General features: G+C 34.6%; 3 protein-coding genes across 3 annotated transcripts; all 3 read left to right on the forward strand.

The window, feature by feature from the left end:
* Positions 1–5,453: 5,453 nt before the first annotated feature.
* On the forward strand, positions 5,454–6,265 carry LOC140878662 (uncharacterized). The gene is made up of 2 exons (XM_073282277.1): positions 5,454–5,668; positions 5,779–6,265. Exons 1-2 carry the CDS (start codon positions 5,454–5,456, stop codon positions 6,263–6,265), a joined length of 702 nt encoding a protein of 233 aa, XP_073138378.1.
* Positions 6,266–7,852: 1,587 nt separating this feature from the next.
* LOC140881549 (dnaJ protein ERDJ3B-like) lies at positions 7,853–13,063 on the forward strand. The gene is made up of 10 exons (XM_073286950.1): positions 7,853–8,166; positions 8,260–8,408; positions 8,538–8,664; positions 9,270–9,381; positions 9,794–9,910; positions 10,027–10,113; positions 11,273–11,332; positions 11,848–11,925; positions 12,359–12,430; positions 12,545–13,063. The coding sequence occupies exons 1-10, from the start codon at positions 8,096–8,098 to the stop codon at positions 12,701–12,703; spliced, it is 1,032 nt and encodes a 343-aa protein (XP_073143051.1). The 5' UTR covers positions 7,853–8,095; the 3' UTR covers positions 12,704–13,063.
* Positions 13,064–14,766: 1,703 nt separating this feature from the next.
* On the forward strand, positions 14,767–17,964 carry LOC140881808 (phospholipase A1 PLIP2, chloroplastic-like). Its single transcript, XM_073287399.1, has 5 exons — positions 14,767–15,519; positions 15,839–16,372; positions 16,501–16,560; positions 16,724–17,140; positions 17,224–17,964. The coding sequence occupies exons 1-5, from the start codon at positions 14,944–14,946 to the stop codon at positions 17,764–17,766; spliced, it is 2,130 nt and encodes a 709-aa protein (XP_073143500.1). The 5' UTR covers positions 14,767–14,943; the 3' UTR covers positions 17,767–17,964.
* Positions 17,965–19,436: the final 1,472 nt, after the last annotated feature.

Here is a 19,436-nt window from a genome sequence, read left to right on the forward strand (position 1 = left end):
GAAGTTCAAGCACGTCCAATAAGGCAACAAAAGGCCAAAAGAAAGCAAAAAGATAAAGTCACAGATGACAAAGACTTCTCACTTAAGTGGGAACAAATGCAAGAATATCAAAGATTGTCGATGAAGGAAGCCAAACTAATAAATAAGGAAGCTTAGATAAAGAACAAGGAAGCCGAGATTAATTAAGCAGAAAGACGGCGAGCTGCAACAGAAAGCATTGGAATTGGAACAAAGGGATTACGAAATAGTTACGAATGATACAAGTGGTATGAATGAGACCCAATTTCATTGGCATAAGAAAGTAGTTGAAGCAATTGCAAAGAGACGTGGGTGACAGTAGATGTATCAGTTGTGTGTGTTTATTTTCATATATTATTTATGTTTGTGTTCGTTGTGTTGTGTACGTTTATGTTTCTAAATTTTATGTCGGTTTTTGTCAATTGTGTACGAATGCGATTAATTATGTTGTTTTTTATTATCAGCTCGTAATATATCAGGTTGTGTTTTATTTTGTTACATCATTGTACTGATTTGATTCAAAATTTTATAAATTAATTACAAATAAAAATAAAATAACCATACAAATCTGTTTAGATTAAAAAAATCAATATAGTGCAACAGATAAATTTATATTGCATTTGTGTAACGAATATAACATCGTTGAATTGCGTGCAACAGATTATATTGCATTGAATTGTGTGCCACAAATAGGATTGCATTGAATTGCGTGCAACGGATATTATTACATTGAATTATGTGCAACATATTTTTTGAAATTGAGACTTTTACTCTATAAATACACCAATGAAACTTCAATTTCATTCATTCAATATTTTCATCTTTTCAACACTTACAAAAAACATGTCTGAAGATCCACGTCGTGCTAAAGAACGTCTTATTTGTGAGTTTTGGCGAAATGAGATGTGGGAAGATGCATAAGATGATGTAGATAGAATGATGATTACGTTGCTTGAAGAGGAAGAGTGTAGACTCCAAACCACCCAAAGGAATCCACGGTCTGGAAACTCAAGAAGAAGTGTTTGGGCGCGATATTTGAGAAGATCCAATGATGCAGACACTCAACGATTACTTCAAATTCATGAAGATAAGCACGACTTCCCTAGAATGTTGGGCAGTCTTGATTGCATGCATTGAGAGTGGAGGAATTGTCTTGTATCTTGGAAAGGACAATATACTAGAGCTGATTAGGGTGTCCCAATGATAATTCTTGAAGCATTCGCATCTACAAACTTGTGAATATGACATGCTTTTTTTGGCGTTGCAGGATCGCGTAATGATATAAATGTTCTTAACGAATCACCGTTGTTCAACACCGTCCTACAAGGAAATGCTCCGAATGTTCATTTCATAGTGAACGAGACAAATTATACAAAAGTATATTATCTTACAGACGAAATCTACTCAGAATGGGATGCTTTCGTCAAGAGCTTTCCATGCCCAAAGGATCCCAAGAGGAAGAAATTAAAGGAGAGACAAGAGTCTGCAAAAAGGACATTGAACGGGCATTTGGAGTGCTCCTAGCTCGTTGGGCAATAATTAGAGGTCCTGCACGATCTTATTACAAGAATGATTTAAGGAATATCATGTACACATGTATTACTTTGCACATCATGATTATTGAAGATGAAAGAGATGAATCTGTCAACTGGTCGGATGAAGACACTCCTTCACCAGCACGAATTGTCATGTGATCTACCCAAGAATTTCGAGAGTACATCAATAATTATAGCGAACTACGTGACAGAGAAGCATATCAACAACTTCGAGCCGACTTGGTTGAACACATATGGGCACTAGACGGAAGCAATTAGTGAGGAACAACTTTATCATTAAATATTTTGATTGTGCACATTTATTTTTTTTTAATTTATCTCGGTCTTTGTCAACTGTGCACTTTTATATTTATAAATTTTAATTTATGTTGATCTTTATTTGTTGCATACGACCGTGATTCATGAATTCATGCTTTATTATTAATTATTAATATTTTCATCATACAATTTTTATTTTATTAAATATTCATAATAACATTTGAAATGTTGAATAAAAAATATTAAAACATAATTAATCAAATCATTTTACATTAATTTAAGTAATCAATCCAAAATACTAAACATAATTAATCAGAGATTAATTAATTACATAAAAAATTAAAATTTAATTTATTAATTTTTTTATGTATTTAGCATTATTTAATGGGCAATTTGCTCAAAAATTCCCAAATGCAAACATGTTTTACTTTGGGGTCCCTAGTCATAAAATATTATACAAAACAATACAAGATGTGGTACAAAACCATACAAGATGTGATACAAATTAACAAAAATTGTGGTACAAAAAAGTGACTAGGGAGTGCAGAGCAAAACATGTTTGCATTGGGGATTTTTGAGCAATTTGCACTTATTTAATTTAAATTAATTTTATTTTATTATAAAATTTAAATTTAAATGTAGGTAATAATTATTATTATTATATAATATGCATAAAATTGATTAGTAAAACCCTAAAAAAAGTTAGTTGTTGGGATTAGGATTGTGGAGAGAAGTTATAAAAATTTTGTTTTGAGTTGTAAATGATGTGTTATAGTAGGTCCCACGATGAAGTTGAGTTTTTTGGTTAAGGATTGCGGGTACTCTTAGGGTAACCGCAACGCTAATTTTTTTCCAAAAAAAAAAAAAAAAAAGTTGAACATGCAGGTTGCCCGCGTTGCAGCCTGCATGTTCTGATTCTGAAGCTGAAGTTGGCGTGCAAAATAGGATGCCAGCTTCAGCATTCAAATTTTAATTAAAAAAAATTTAATAAAAAATTTACTTGTGGTTGGAACACACCCCTTGAAATCTGAAATGCATGGGGCACGAGCCCCATGAATTGATTATTATTTTTTATATATAGTTTTTTTTAAAATTAAAATGTTATGGTTTTTATTCATATTTTCAAGGCGTGTTCTGTCAAAGATAAGATTTTAGTTAAAATTATATTTAAAATATAATGTAATTTTATTAAAAATATAAAAAATTACAATAAAATTTTATATAAAAGGCATGAATCTGTATCTGTTTTCATTTGTTCATCTTTTTTCATTTATTCATCTTTTTTCGTTGCAAAATAGTACATTTTACTTCATAAATCAAATGACAGATCAATTCTCTGGATCATTCAACAATGATTTTGGTTCTCCAAATTCTGAAGGAAATTCAAACATTCAAAATTAGCAATCTCGTTCTCGTCTCAACTCTCGTTCGTCTGAATTTTCTTACTCGTCTCATTTTCCACAAAATATTTCCACTAGTTCGAATTTTTATCCTAATTTTCCACAAAATATTCCCACTGGTTCGAATTTTGGTCCTAATTTTCCACAAAATATTTCTACTGGTTCGAATTTTGGTCCTAATTTTCCACAAAATATTTCCACTGGTTCAAATGTTGTTCCTAACCCTCAATTTTATCACCCAATGATCCCAATCGAATATTATAATCCAAGGGGTGGCCCTCATATGATGCCACATTATTCTCACGCATTCCATAATCCACAGCCATGGATGAGTGAATCTCAAAACTACGGTCTCAGAGGATCTGGATCCGACAGAGAACCAACACCACCAATTTCAAGTTTTGTTTCTCAAATTTCACCACATTTGACACAGCTTGGGATATAAAATATTTACCTCGATGATGATGATTCGGGTGCAAAACAAAAAATTGTTCATCGTAATAAATTTAACGTGATGTGGTCAATTGAGGAAGAGAAATATCTTGCGAGAGCTTGGGGTAATACTACCAACGATCCAATAGTTGGCAACACACAAAAAAATAAGCATTTCTGAAAAAGTACTGCCACATACTATAATGATAATCGACCTATGGGAACACCAATGAGAGAATGAAGTTCGACAAAATCGCATTATTATCGTGTTATGCCGGATGCTGATAAGTTTTCGGGATGGTACAACAATTTGCTCAACAATCGGGGTAGTGATCAAAGTGACACTGATGTTTTAGCTGCTGCACATGATATGTGGAAAATGTCAAACAACAATAAGACATTCAAATATGAACATGTGTGGAAGATTGTGATGGAATGCAAGAAATGTGCTCCCCAATCACTTGGGCATCACTCTAGCAAGAAGTCGAGAACATCCGAGACAGGGGCACATTCATCTTCGACCAATCCCGATACTAATGATGCATTTGAATTTCGAGCACGTCCAATAGGGCAACAAAAGACTAAAATAAAGCAAAAGGATAAAGTCACAGATGATAGAGACTTCTCACTTAAGTGGGAACAAATGCAAGAATATCAAAGATTGTCGATGAAGGAAGCCGAACTAAAAAATAAGGAAGCTTAGATAAAGAAAAAGGAAGCCGAGATTAAGCAGAAAGACGGCGAGATGCAACAGAAAGCATTGTAATTGGAACAAAGGGATTACGAAATAGTTACGAAGGATACAAGTGGTATGACGGAGACCCAACTTCATTGGCATATAAAAGTAGTTGAAGCAATTTCAAAGAGACGTGGGTGGCAATAGAGGTATCAGTTGTGTGTGTTTATTTTTATATGTTATTTATGTTTGTGTTTGTTGTGTTGTGTACGTTTATGTTTTTAAATTTTATGTCGGTTTTTATCAATTGTGTACGAATGCGATTAATTATGTTGTTCTTTATTATCAGCTCGTAATATATCAGGTTGTGTTTTATTTTTTTACATCATTGTACTGATTTGATTCAAAATTTTATAAATTAATTACAAATAAAAATAAAATAACCATACAAATCTGTTTAGATTAAAAAAATCAATACAGTGCAACAGATAATTTTATATTGCATTTGTGTAACGAATATAACATCGTTGAATTGCGTGCAACGGATTATATTGCATTGAATTGCATGCAACGGATAGGATTGCATTGAATTGCGTGCAACAGATATTATTACATTAAATTATGTGCAACATATTTTTTGAAATTGAAACTTTCACTCTATAAATACACCAATGAAACTTCAATTTTGTTTATTCAATATTTTCATCTTTTCAACACTTACAAAAAAACATGTATGAAGATCCACGTCGTGCTACAAAACGTCTCATTCGTGAGTTTTGGCGAAATGATATGTGGGAATACGCAGAAGATGATGTAGATAGAATGATGATTACGTTGCTTGAAGAGGAAGAGCATAGACTCCAAATCACCTAAAGGAATCCACGGTCTGGAAACTCAAGGAGATATGTGAATCGGGATCGTGAAGAGGAATTCTCGCCTTGTCAGAGCTTATTTCTCTGAAAATCCTACATTCCACACTGAAGTATTCCGGAGGCGGTTTCGCATGCGCAGAGAGTTATTCGTTAGCATAGTCAATGCTCTTACCAATAATTCGGACTACTTTTGATGGAGTAGAGACGCTGTAGGAAGACAGAGTTTGTCGCCACTTCAAAAATGCACAGAGGCTGTTGTCAATTGGCATATGCAGCTCCGACCGATTCTCTCGATGAGTACGTACGGATGGGTGAAATAACTGCATTGGACTGCTTGGTCAACTTCTGTCAATGCGTGATTGATGTGTTTGGGGTGCGATATTTGAGAAGACCCAATGATGCAGACACTCAACGATTACTTCAAATGCATGAAGATAAGCACGACTTCCCTAGAATGTTGGGCAGCCTTGATTGCATGCATTGAGAGTGGAGAAATTTTCCTGTAGCTTGGAAAGGACAATATACTAGAGGTGATTACGGTGTCTTAACGATAATTCTTGAAGTAGTCGCATCTACAGACTTGTGGATATGACATGCTTTTTTGGCGTTGTAGGATCACGTAATGATATAAATGTTCTTAACGAATCACCGTTGTTCAACGCCGTCCTACAAGGAAATGCTCCAAATGTTCATTTCACAGTGAAAGGGACAAATTATACAAAAGGATATTATCTTACAGATGGAATCTACCCAGAATGGGCTGCTTTCGTCAAGAGCTTTCCATGCCCAGAGGATCCCAAGAGAAAGAAATTCAAGGAGAGACAAGAGTCTGCAAGAAAGGACGTTGAACGGGCATTTGGAGTGCTCCAAGCACGTTGGGCAATAATTAGAGGTCCTGCAAGATCTTATTACAAGAATAATTTATGGAATATCATGAATACATGTATTATTTTGCACAACAAGATTATTGAAGATGAAGGAGATGAATATGTCAACTGGTCGGATGAAGACACTCCTCCACCAGCACAAATTGTCGTAGGATCTACCCAATAATTTCGAGAGTACCTCAATAATTATAGCGAACTACGTGACAGAGAAGCACATCACCAACTTTGATCCGAATTGGTTGAACACATATGGATACTTGATGGAAGCAATTAGTGAGGAACAACTTTATCATTAAATATTTCGATTGTACACATTTATGTTTTTTTAAATTTATCTCGGTCTTTGTCAATTGTGCACTTTTATATTTTTAAATTTTAATTTATTTTGATCTTTATTTGTTGCATACGATCGTGATTCATGAATTTACGCTTTATTATTAATTATTAATATTTTCATTATATCATTTTTATTTTATTAAATATTCATAATAACAATTGAAATGTTGAATAAAAAATATTAAAACATAATTAATCAAATCATTTTATATTAATTTACGTAATTAATCCAAAATACTAAACATAATTAATCAAAGATTAATTAATTACATAAAAAAATAAAATTTAATTATTCTTTTTACGTATTTAGCATTATTTAATTAAAATTTATTTTATTTTATTATAAAATTTAAATGTAAATGTAGGTAATAATAATAATTATACATTATGTATAGAATTGATTAATGAGACCCTCAAAAAAGTTAGTTGCTGGGTGGAAAATTCCAACCTACCCCATAGGTATTATCCTATGAGACAGGTGGATGTATTTTATTTGTTTAAATCATGTGGGCCCTATATAATTCAGTGGGATCCACATGATTTGAACCAATCAGTGATTGCCAACTACCCCATGGGATAATACCCATGGGGTAGGATCGAAGCTACCGTTGTTGGGTTTAGGATTGTGGAGAAAAGTTATAAATTTTTTTTTTTCGAGTTGTAAATTATGTGTGATAGTAGGTCCCACGATGAAGTTGGGTTTTTTATTCAGAACTGCGGGTACCCTTATATATACTTCGCTAAACTTGGGATCTTATATTATTATTATTATTATTATTATTATTATTATTATTAATTATAAATGAGTTAAAAATCAATGATTACATTATTTATATTTAGAGTATATTTCTATTATATAAAACACATTCATGTAAAAAAAAATATATTTAATAAATTATTTAATTTAATTTTACCTTTGGTAAGAAAATGTTTTTTTTTTGTTTTTTTGGTTTCTGAATGCACATGTACTTTAAAAATATTTTTACTGTTTTATAAGTGAACAAAAATTAAAATTATGTGTTTGCATAAGATCTCTGTAAAATGCTTTTGAAAAATATTTTTTAAAAAGTGTTTTCAAGTATAATTTTTAAAAAACAAATGAAATATGCTTTTAGAAAGGAACTAACAACGATGAATAAAGTTATTTTTAAATATTAAAATAATTTTATAAAATAATTGTCAACCCACATATTTATTTTTAAAAAACCTTTAAAACATATATAAAAATTTAAAAAAACACTTTTTTAAAAATATTTTATAAGTATTTATCTAAATGAAGTCAAAATATTTTTGTCCCAATTTTTTTTTGTTCTTAGTTAACTATTAATAATAATTATAATTCTCAGTCTCAAAATAACACAGGAGTTTGAAATGTGGCGGACTTTGATTGGTTGAAACATGTTGGAGGGCTCTCTGATTGGTCAGTTCCCAAAAGACCACGTTGCATGTGTTCATCGATCTTGGGCAATGCAAATATGAAAAATTCGCATCTCGATCCTTGCACGCTTCACCGTTCTCATACACAAATTCGCAATCATACGTGCACAGATTTGTGTAGCAATTGCAGTTCTATACAGGCTGTTGATTTGATTGGCTTTTGTTTCCCAATTTCAAAACCTAATTGTCTCAGTGATAGTTTTGATCTTTGTGCCAGAGGGATATGGCGCATCCAAGATCAAAATTATTGCTCCTCTTCTGCTTTTTATCTTGTCATCTGATCGCCATTGTCGCGTGAGTAGTAGTAGTATTTTTAAATTAATCATTTTTGCTGCGATGGTATTGATTCAATGTATCTTTAGTTATCATTTTTTTTTTTTTTTGCAGGAAGAATTATTATGAAATTCTAGAAGTTTCCAAAAGCGCGTCGGATGAGCAAATCAAGCGTGCTTATAGAAGGCTTGCCTTGAAGTATCACCCAGATAAAAATCAAGGAAACGAAGAGGCAAACAAGAAATTCGCTGAAATCAATAATGGTATTATTCCTGTGTTATTTTTGTCAATATTCTCTGCGGGATAAGCTTTGGAAATTAATATTATGTATAGGTGGAGGTGACTTTCTGTAAGATTTGATTGGTTGGATTGAAATGGTTGGCTTTTTGTAGCATATGAAGTGCTATCTGATGGTGACAAAAGAGGTATATATGATAGATATGGCGAAGAGGGTCTCAAACAACATGCTGCTAGTGGGGGTAGAGGAGGAGGAATGAATATTCAAGATATTTTTAGCTCGTAAGTTCCTTCGGCTAAACATTACCCGCCACACGCATTGTTGTGCTCCCAGAAATGTTTTGCTAATTGAACTGATAATCCTTCATATGATGCTAAATTTGTGCTTTTAATTTGTGCATGTGATGATGATTTGGAAGTATGTGAATTTTATGGAAGAGTATACTGATAATGTAATATGCGTTTGATGCTTTCTATATTTATATATTGCTTTGGAATCTGCAAAACGGGGCAATTTATAGACTCTATTGTGCAAAAACTTGTATGCGTGAATTCTGCTTTTAGTCATTGGATGCCAACAAACCGAATTAGTGGGTTTCTTCTACTTGAGAATTTGGAATTTAAGATCACCGTATTATTACCGAAATTTTCTGAGGCGGCAGCTACGTTGACGTCCATGTTCCCTCAGTACGTTTCATAGCTTAAACAAAATATGTATTGCATTATTTGTCGATTTTTATGATTTAGATTAGATTTCTGATAGTTTCATTCAGATTCTCAATTGTCATATCTCTCCAGAATTTAGTGGCATTTTTTGTTGATTGTGAAATTCAAAATCCGGCCGTAAGTCTGTATGTATTGTTGCTGACAAAGAAATATGTAAAAAGGTTTTTTGGTGGAGGTCCCATGGAAGAGGAGGAGAAAGTTGTGAAAGGAGATGATGTAACTGTTGATTTGGATGCAACACTTGAAGATCTGTACATGGGGGGCACCTTGAAGGTACTTTATTCAAAACATGTGGGCTCATAAACAATCCCGTAGATTGAATTCCTTGATTATGAACTTTGAAAAAAAAATTGATTCTGGAAAGTGCTGAAAAAAGAAACAATTTTTTTAGGCATATAAACAAATCTAATTATTTGAATAAAATACGTCCTTTCATTGACTCACTACAGAAAAATTCACTGCACTTTAATAATCATAGGTTTACTTTCCTACTGGAATACCATTGTCAATAATCATAGTTTTACTTTCCTAAACTCCAATTGAATTTGGTTTTGTCCACTCTATTCTGCATGATCACCAGATATATAAAATAATGCTTAACTGATCTCACTGGAATGTTAGATTTCAGTTTGAGCATCATAAGAGCTTTGGCTTATGAGTGGATATCAAATGTGAAAATCATCAGGTTTGGAGGGTGAAAAATGTGCTAAAACCAGCCCCTGGGAAGAGACGCTGCAACTGTAGAAATGAGGTTTATCACAAGCAAATTGGTCCAGGGATGTTCCAGCAGATGACTGAGCAGGCATGTTATTCCCCTATGAATTATAATTGACTATTGTGTTGCTGCAGCTGGACTTTTCATGCCACTGGATTTTTTTTATTATGTTACATCTATCTGAATTTCTTATCGCGTTCCAGGTCTGCGAGCAATGCCCAAATGTGAAGTATGAAAGAGAGGGTGATTTTATCACAGTGGATATTGAGAAAGGAATGCAGCATGGACAAGTAAGACTGTCTCCACCCCTCTTCAGACATAGTTGTGCTTGTTTTGATTCAGGGTCTAAGGCGATGATTACCGTGTTTTTGAGCAGATTTGATTTCTTATTGCATCATCAGATTCTAATCAGCCACATACTGTTGTTTTGGATTTTTTATTTCGTTTGCTTGAGCCATTTCATCTTCATCACCACTTTTTATCAGCAGAATAATGTGGACCTTGGATGCTTAGATAGGGTCTGATGATTAGTCAGGATTAGATTCAGTTTATTACTGATAGTGAATACAAATAGAGTCCAACAAATGTCCGTCACCTACAAATTCCTGTTTCCTGTTATGGTGACACTTTCTTAAAGGTAAAACTGTCACAAACTGCATATCATTCTGGTAGCTCACATAGAATTTCAGAGTGCTACATTATAATATCATATGATTTAAACCACTATAGTTTTGGCATTTGTCCATAGAAATGAGTTTGCCTCGCTCCATACATTATGGGGCTGATCTCCCACCGAAGTTTATATCCACTTGCTGTAGTGCCACTACGCTAATTGCATATTGAATTTCCTCCATGAAATGATCTTGTTTATATGTGTTGGAGCAGTTGCTAAATCTGCATTGCCTGTACTTGAGATATAAAGCCGAATTGAAATTACATTTTGTGGTGACACTTTCTTAAAGGTAAAACTGTCACAAACTGCATATCATTCTGGTAGCTCACATAGAATTTCAGAGTGCTACTTTATAATATCATATGATTTAAACCACTATAGTTTTGACATTTGTCCATAGAAATGAGTTTGCCTTGCTCCATACATTATGGGGCTGATCTCCCACCGAAGTTTATATCCACTTGCTGTAGTGCCACTACGCTAATTGCATATTGAATTTCCTCCATGAAATGGTCTTGTTTATACGTGTTGGAGCAGTTGCTAAATCTGCATTGCCTGTACTTGAGATATAAAGCCGAATTGAAATTACATTTTATGTAACTGTTTCTTCGCACAAGTCTTTTCCATTGATGTGTAGTGATACATCTGACCTATTTAAATGGGACTTTCTTAGATATTTAAATAAGTTGGTCTATGGTATGCATTTGTTATCTTCTCAACAGCATTTTGAGTCCGTCTGTATTCAATTAAAAAACTCTTTACTGTTTACTTCACAGGAAGTGTTGTTTTATGAGGATGGGGAGCCAATAATTGATGGTGAACCTGGAGATCTTAAGGTTTGGTCTTTTTACCATGCTTTTCAATGAATTTTACATTGCTGTGTTACAACCGTTGACAGTTAAATAAAACACAAGTTGTGGGCAGGACATAGATAGATAGGATTAAAGCTCAATAACAAAATACAAATGTATCTTCAATGAACAGGGATATTTTACAAGATAATGACCTCTCTTTGCAATGGAGGTGGCCCCCTTTAGCAAGAATAATACTCTTGACAGAATATAATTCTCTCACCCAGCAATGCTAGCAACATTCAATTGTGAAAAATTGCCTTGCCTAAATAACCAACTCCCGCTTTATTCATCCCCACCCACTACAGGTGCAAAATCTCCCCCTGTCCTCATCTATTAGATTCTCATAGTATAAACTTGAAATAAACAAGGCTTACTATTACTTCGACTTTTTTCGCATCTCATTGTCTTAGCACAACCCTCTAGAATCCCTGAACCCATGTTTGTAGCAAGGTGACAGGCCATTTCACTTTATTGATTGTTTATTCATGTTTGGGCAGTTTCGAATCCGTACAGCAACCCACGATCGCTTCAGAAGGGAAGGCAATGATCTACACACGACAGTCACCATTACTTTGGTAATACTGCTTTAGACAATTCTACACCCTCCTTTTGCATCATAACCACTTCACTTTATTGCCCAGCAATTTGTAGAGACGGTATTTTTGCCAAGATATTTTCGTTGTGAATCATTTTGGAAGGCTTGTTTATTTGGTTGGTTGAGTTGCTGACAGCAATTGTGTGCTGTACCCATCTTAATGTTCTGAAATGCCCCTTTTTTTAAACTTTTCAAATTGAACATTTAAGAAGATCCAGTGAGTAGGTTTTTTGGCAGCCATTGTGGATTTTCTCTGACTCAACAAGCTTTTGCTCATCTCTGTCAGTAATTGATCACTTGTTTGATTGACAACAATGAGCTCGTGCAGATTCTGTGTTTGTGTGTGAGATTTATAATAAAATTTATGTTCTTAAAATTATACGATCATATTCTAATGTCCACTCATGTTTCAGGTGCAAGCACTTGTTGGTTTTGAGAAAACCATTAAACACCTCGACGAACATTTAGTGGACCTTAGCTCCAAGGTGAGCGCCAACTTCTATTGCTATAGTCAGCATTAGCTCCAACCTCATTGTATTGCGGCTATATCCAAAAGGGAACTAATCTATATCATGAATATTTTTCTCCTCCTCCATCAGGGTATCACGACTCCCAAGGAAGTAAAGAAGTTTAAGGGCGAGGGGATGCCGTTGCATTTTAGCAACAAGAAGGGCGATCTATATGTCAAGTTTGAGGTTCTTTTTCCCACTTCATTGACAGAGGACCAAAAGACAAAGATCAAGGAAATTCTTGGTTAGGAACTAGAGGACCGCAATGTGACTACATTATTAAAATTCTGTTCACCACTCTTGGCCAATTTTGTTCAAATTGAAATAGTAGAGGATCTTTAGGTGCAACCTTCCTTCTCTTGGCTTTTTGGACCGCACGGGGCCATTAATAGCACTGGGATCCAGCAGAAATGGGGACCCAACCTTGAATTTATTTTCCTGTGTATTATTAGTAGACCATCAACTACCAACTGCTATTTAATTCCCATGTTAACGCGGGTGGAAAAGAAAGACTTTTGAATCTTTGATGTAGTATTGTTAACTGAATGAAGGGTAAGTACAGTACAGTACAGTACAGTTGCAAAACTTTTAGTCTTTTTTTTAAGCTCATTTAAATATATTTTTTTTAGTTTGTCCATCTTAAAAATTATCAAAATATTCAGTGAAACACTTGATCTCTGATATGAGCGGTGAGCCCCCTGAACAAATGTGCAGCAATTACATTGTATTATTATTATTTTTTTTGATTCAATTACAGTGTATTTAAGCATGAATGAAAAGGGAAACAGTAGAGAAATATAGGCGGCAAAGACATTATTAATTTTAAAAGATAAATAGATATATCTTAATGTGTTTCGATTTATAAAAAAAAATAGGATTTGGATTTGAATTTGGATTTCATGAAACTGAATTTCATTTCAGTGTTTGATAATAATTTAAAATATAATAGTACCAATTGATAATATATATTTTTTAGATAAATGATATTTTGTAAAACTTACAAAAAGAAAACTTGAAATTTATGATTAAGTTATATAAATATTATTTTTAAAAATTATATTTTAATTTTTAAAACTCAAATCCTATTAAATTCCCATGACATTTGATAAATTGTATAAGAATATTATTTAACTAAATGAAATATCATGAAATTTCATTAAATATCAATCCCGTTTCAAAATTTAAATTTACCAAATACTAAAAATGATATTTTTAATTTCGAATCTCATCAAAGCCATCGAAATCCTAGCTGCGAATCCGAATTATCAAATGGATCAGAACAATAATAATATAACATGTATATATATGGGAAAAAGGATCAGAATCTGCCTTCAAAAAAAAAAAACAAAAAGGATCAGAATCTCAAATTGACCACGTTGTAGGGAAACGCTAGCGTTCCGACAAAACCAGAGCCTTCAAAAGTTTCCGGACACGTCACGCCACCCATCTCTTTACTTATTCAAAACTTAAATATCCTCTTGATTTGGGTCCCCACCAACTCTCCGACCTACAACCGAATCCAGCTTCCCTCCCCAAAACAATAATTAATTATGCTTTTATCCCCCGTCAAATTCCTAAATTTTAAATCCAAAATCAGAGTTTTTAAAATTCTGAGTTTGATTCATTTATGTTATTGAGCTTCATTAAATGAACTCGAATGAGCTTTTATCAAATTGAGTTTCGAATAACTCACAGACAGCTTATTCATTTACATTTTTACGTGAAACTATCTCGAATGAACTTACTCATTTAAGTTTAACTTATTGAGGTAACTGACATTTGTTTGAACATGAATTTAAAAATCTAACTTTATTTTTACTTTTTGATAAGTCATTGCTTTTTTTATGTGTATTTTTTAATGGAAAAAAAAGATTTCATTCCATAATATAAAAGGATACAATTTTTTGTAACCAAAAAAAAAACCAATACTATCTTTTCATACAACATAAGTAAACCGAAGATTGGGGAGGTGACAGGAATGAAGATGAAGATGAAGATGAAGATGAAAATGAAAATAAAAATGAAGATGATGACATGTTTTGTATTCGGAGACGGAGATCACGAATGCATCCCGCACTACATCCTACCCTTTTTCTTTGTCATACCTATATTCTAAGTCTCATATTTCTTTTGACATTGTCATGAAAGTCGAAAATCATTGTGTTGATAGAACTGTTAAAAAAATTTAAAATAATAATAAATAAATAAACGAAAATAAAATATTTGATGAAGATCATATTATAAGAAAACCGACTTGAATAATAACGGCAGATAGAAAAGAATTTTCTTATTTTAGGTAAAATAAAGGGGTTCAAAGGCATGTGAAGGAGTACGACCAAAAAAGGGGAAACAGACTCGCACGGCACAAGGCTTTCCTCCAACGTTGAATTTAATATAACCATAGCCTGTTGCCTTTGCTTCATCTGATTTCTTTATTATTCAGAAACAGCATTTTCTCTCCCTGGAACACAGGAAACGATATTTCAAAGATGGATGTTTTGTGTTTGAAGGCAGGGATTCATGCAGTGGCGACTGCGCCAAATGGGGAACACCGACTTAGCTCCATGCCCCTTGAGAAGCCGTCTTTTTCAGCGCCGCCTCGGAGGAATCCGGGATGGGTTTTTACTTTCCGGCACCCGCTGAGATCTCTCTGGCCCGATCGTAAACACAGGTATGAGCCGGCAATCGCGGTGGACGACGCCGTTTCGGTTGATGAAAACGAAGAAATCGACGAGGCGGGTACGGAAGAGCAGGATGAGAATTGGGTTCTCAAGATTTTGCGTGTGAAGTCCCTTTTTAGGGAGGAAGATAAATATGATGATCTGGTTTATGATATTGGAAGAAAGATGGAGAAAGACAATGAAAGCCGACATGAATTCAGAGAGAAATGCGGGGAAGAGACTGATGATGAGTGTGATTTATGTGCTGTTGACGACGATGAAAAGATCGAGTTTGATAGAGAATCTTTCACCAAGCTGCTTCGTAAGGTGTCGCTGGCGGAAGCTAGATTATATGCTAAGATGTCTTATTTGGGGAGCCTGGCTTATTCCATTCCTCAGATTAAGGTAAGATTTCACTTGGCATTTAACTCTTTCCATTTATTTTGCAAGAGGGCATTGAAAAAGATAATGTCTGCTTGATATTTATATTTGGACTTTAAGCTTGGATTTTAGTTCTGAGTTTATTCTTTCTTTATAGTTTTCATTGGATTGTGTCCTTTCTTGATTAAGGATCGGCCTGTGTATTGAACTGTTGTGATAATGCTGGCTTGTAACTCCAAGGTTCTGGATTTGGTCATCTGATCTGGGCAGATCAATTTTAATGTGCAGAGATTATATCCGGATGGCCTGATCTTTCTGCTTTAATTTTTGAATGGTGTTACAGCCTGAGAATCTCCTCAATAACATTGGATTGCGGTTCTTGACTTCATCTATTGAGAAAAAAGAGCAAGCATTGGAAGCTGAGAAAGAGAGAGTACCATCTGAAGACCAACAAGAGCAAGTGACAGCAGCAGATGAAACTCGTGATGCACATGGAAATGAAATCGAGCAGGCAGAAGGAGGAGAGGCAATGCTAAATGGAAACCTTAGAAGGGTATCTGCTGCGTATCATATTGCTGCTTCTGCTGCTTTGTATTTGCATTCTCATACGAGGAGCCTTCTTCGATTTAATTCTTCCAAGTCCATGTCAAGTGAAAAATTGGCTGAAGAAATGAGTGCGGGAACTGTCGGTCTTGATGCGATCAATCAGGACATGGCCTCGTTAATTGCAACCACTGATTCGGTGACTGCGGTTGTTGCAGCAAAGGAGGAGGTAAAGCAAGCTGTGGCAGATGATTTGAATTCAACTCGCTCATCGCCCTGTGAGTGGTTTATGTGTGATGATGATCAGAGTGCAACTCGGTATTTTGTCATACAGGTAGGAGAATTGGACTAAATACAGAAATTTATGCCTCTTAAAGAATCTGTGCGCTTTGCCGATATGAATAATTTTATGATCATTTGATTTCTAAAAAGCTTCCAAATGTTTTATTGCATTGCTGACAGGGATCCGAGTCGCTGGCTTCATGGCAGGCCAATTTGCTTTTTGAGCCCGTTCAGTTTGAGGTAATAATTTATTTACCATTTCTTAGGTGCTATCAACCGCTGATTTTGTGTTTTGGAATCAAATGTATTCTTGGAAGAATGCTTTTTAGACGTAGTTTATTCCTTCTTTTATATGGTTATATGGTGTGTGCTCGACAAATGAATTCAAGCATTTTTGCTATAGGGACTTGATGTGCTAGTTCATAGAGGTATTTATGAGGCAGCGAAAGGCATATATGAGCAGATGTTGCCTGAAATTCGGGCACACCTTGAATCTCGAGGTGATCGTGCTAAATTCCGTTTCACGGGTCACTCTCTAGGTGGGAGTTTATCTTTGCTTGTAAATCTCATGTTGCTGATAAGGGGTGAAGCACCCCGTTCATCATTACTCCCGGTTATAACTTTCGGGACTCCATCGATCATGTGTGGAGGGGACCGCCTTCTCCGCAACCTTGGATTGCCTCGAAATCATGTTCGTTCAATCACCATGCACAGGGATATTGTCCCCCGAGCTTTCTCTTGCCATTATCCTAACCATGTCGCTGAATTTCTCAAGGCCGTAAATGGGAAGTTCCGCAATCATCCATGTCTTAATAAACAGGCAAGTACTTATTGATCATCTATCTGTAATTCTAATCCTCTATTAATTTCTTAAAATCTTTATTCTGTTCTCTTTATCCACAGAAGCTGCTATATGCTCCAATGGGAGAATTTTTTATTCTTCAACCTGACGAAAAGTTCTCTCCAAGCCACGATCTTCTTCCTTCAGGCAGTGGTCTATATGTCTTCACAGATGTCTCGAAAGCAGATGTCTCGAAAGCAGAGAAGCAAATTCTCGCCGCACAGTCGGTGTTCCTAAACTCCCCACACCCTCTCGAGATATTAAGTGACCGTTCCGCGTATGGCTCGGAAGGAACCATCCAAAGAGACCACGATATGAACTCCTACCTGAAATCCATTCGACAGTTCATTCGACAAGAGCTTATCCGAATGAGGAAAGCTAAGAGAGAGCACCGGCCGAAATTCTGGTGGCCGGTGGTGGTACGACATGGGATTAACCCCGGAATCATCATAAGTAGGTCGGTTAACTTGGTGGGACAAGTCCAATTCAATATATCTGGCATTGTACAGAGCAGCACAGAGTCTTTGAAACGATTCGGCACGCTGATGAGATCGAAGCACATGCATATGCTTGTGGTGCTCTTGCTTCCCACGACCCAAAGATAGGTGAATTCTTTGTGGATGATTCTTTATTCAGTTGGGTATGTGTAGAAGCAGCAAGAAACTCAGTACTCCCTGGTTTTTGTTCTGGGGGATGGAGTTACACATGTATACTTGATGATATTGGATGAACTATGTTATAACTCTAAATTAAATATAAATCATACGTTGTTTTATTTAAGAAAAAAGTCAATCTTATGTATGGAATCCAAAAATGAAATAAATTAGAAATGAGATTGAAAGGATTTGTGGTCGTGACAGGAATGAGGATGTGTGATTTTAAGCAGGTGTTGTCTTAGGTGTTGTCTTTGTATTGTCAACACCTAAAACAACTTGCAGTGGAAATTTAAAACTTGAATTAAACTAAAATAAACAAATACTCAGAGACCTAAAACAACTTGCAGACTTGCAGTGGAAATTTAAAACTTGAATTAAACTAAAATAACAAATACTCAGAGATAATTATGCACAAGTAATCAATACTTATGCGGTATTACAGATTTACTGGACAAAATAATCAGTTGGAAAGTAATTAGTTTACAAAAAACAATATTAGTGATTTTCACGAAAAACTAAAAATAAATAGAAATACTAGTGATTTTGACGAAAAACTAAAAATAAATAACACTATGAAAAAAAAAACAAATAACCAAAAATAATAAAACCAATAGGATGTTAGTCTTGTATGTCGAAATTCGGAGCTATGAATAAAAACTTCAATCAATACTTTGAATGTGTTGTCTTCGAGTGTCTTCAGCACGCCATGGCAACACGATAAATCCAGCAATGATCTACCGGAAAAATTCCTTCAGAAAATCTTTAATCTTCTTCAATGTTCAGAGCTTCTCAAATTTCTGTGATATTTCTCTGTATATCTTAGCCATCTTCCCTTGTCATGTATTTATAGAGCTTTGTAACTTAGGGAAGATTCCTTGATTAGATCCGTACAAAATATATAAACAAGTGTTTAGTAGGAATAACATATTTTAAAACCAAAGATCTAATATATCTATTAATTACGAAAGAGTCTCAGAAAGACAAAACATATAAATAAAATTTTATCGAAAATAAGAAATAAATATTAACGAATTTTGTATCTTGCAAGACAAGTTACTTAATACTTTCAATCACCCCATTTTTGCATTTTTTGACAAAACATACATAGACAAGTGCAAATAACTTCCCCTCAATTCACCAACTAATTCACCTTCTGAATTTGATCATGTCAGCACTGAGTGTTGTTGATCGTGTTGATAACACGTGATCACAACACATAGTAGATCAGAGAAAAATTTAAGATAACTTAAGATAAAAGGATAAGAGAAAAAGGTCCGATCAGAAACAGATATATTAAGACTTAACAAGCTTAACAAAAAGCATAAAAAAAAAAGGCTAAAAGCCTAAAACCAATAACTATCAGAAGCTTCTGTATCTGCAGTCTCTTTTGTTCCAGAGGGTTCAGCTAAAGAGGTTGCACTTGGATTTTCTCCTTTTTTTTTTTTTGGTCTAGAATGGACATCCAATTCTAGTTGTAGTCTGTACTCAGCCAATCAGGCTTCATAGTACTCAATTTCTTCCTTTGCTTGGAGGATCATCTTCTCGGCATGAGAAATCTGAGCTTTTATGGTAGAGAAGTTAAGTTGGAGTGTTGCATAGTGAGAGACGGTGTTGGCAGG

The sequence above is a fragment of the Henckelia pumila genome, chromosome 2 (assembly GCF_033568475.1).
Source record: "Henckelia pumila isolate YLH828 chromosome 2, ASM3356847v2, whole genome shotgun sequence".
Taxonomy (NCBI): domain Eukaryota; kingdom Viridiplantae; phylum Streptophyta; class Magnoliopsida; order Lamiales; family Gesneriaceae; genus Henckelia; species Henckelia pumila.

What these genes read in the sequence shown, in the direction of transcription:
- LOC140878662 (XM_073282277.1), top strand. Translation starts at nt 5,454, where the DNA reads ATGCACAGAGGCTGTTGTCAATTGGCATATGCAGCTCCGACCGATTCT. An exon ending in AAGCACGACTTCCCTAGAAT is followed by an intron (nt 5,669 to 5,778) that starts GTTGGGCAGCCT and finishes TTCTTGAAGTAG; the next exon opens with TCGCATCTACAGACTTGTGG.
- LOC140881549 (XM_073286950.1), top strand. Translation starts at nt 8,096, where the DNA reads ATGGCGCATCCAAGATCAAAATTATTGCTCCTCTTCTGCTTTTTATCT. An exon ending in CATCTGATCGCCATTGTCGC is followed by an intron (nt 8,167 to 8,259) that starts GTGAGTAGTAGT and finishes TTTTTTTTGCAG; the next exon opens with GAAGAATTATTATGAAATTC. An exon ending in ATTCAAGATATTTTTAGCTC is followed by an intron (nt 8,665 to 9,269) that starts GTAAGTTCCTTC and finishes ATATGTAAAAAG; the next exon opens with GTTTTTTGGTGGAGGTCCCA.
- LOC140881808 (XM_073287399.1), top strand. Translation starts at nt 14,944, where the DNA reads ATGGATGTTTTGTGTTTGAAGGCAGGGATTCATGCAGTGGCGACTGCG. An exon ending in CTCGGTATTTTGTCATACAG is followed by an intron (nt 16,373 to 16,500) that starts GTAGGAGAATTG and finishes CATTGCTGACAG; the next exon opens with GGATCCGAGTCGCTGGCTTC. An exon ending in TTGAGCCCGTTCAGTTTGAG is followed by an intron (nt 16,561 to 16,723) that starts GTAATAATTTAT and finishes TTTTTGCTATAG; the next exon opens with GGACTTGATGTGCTAGTTCA.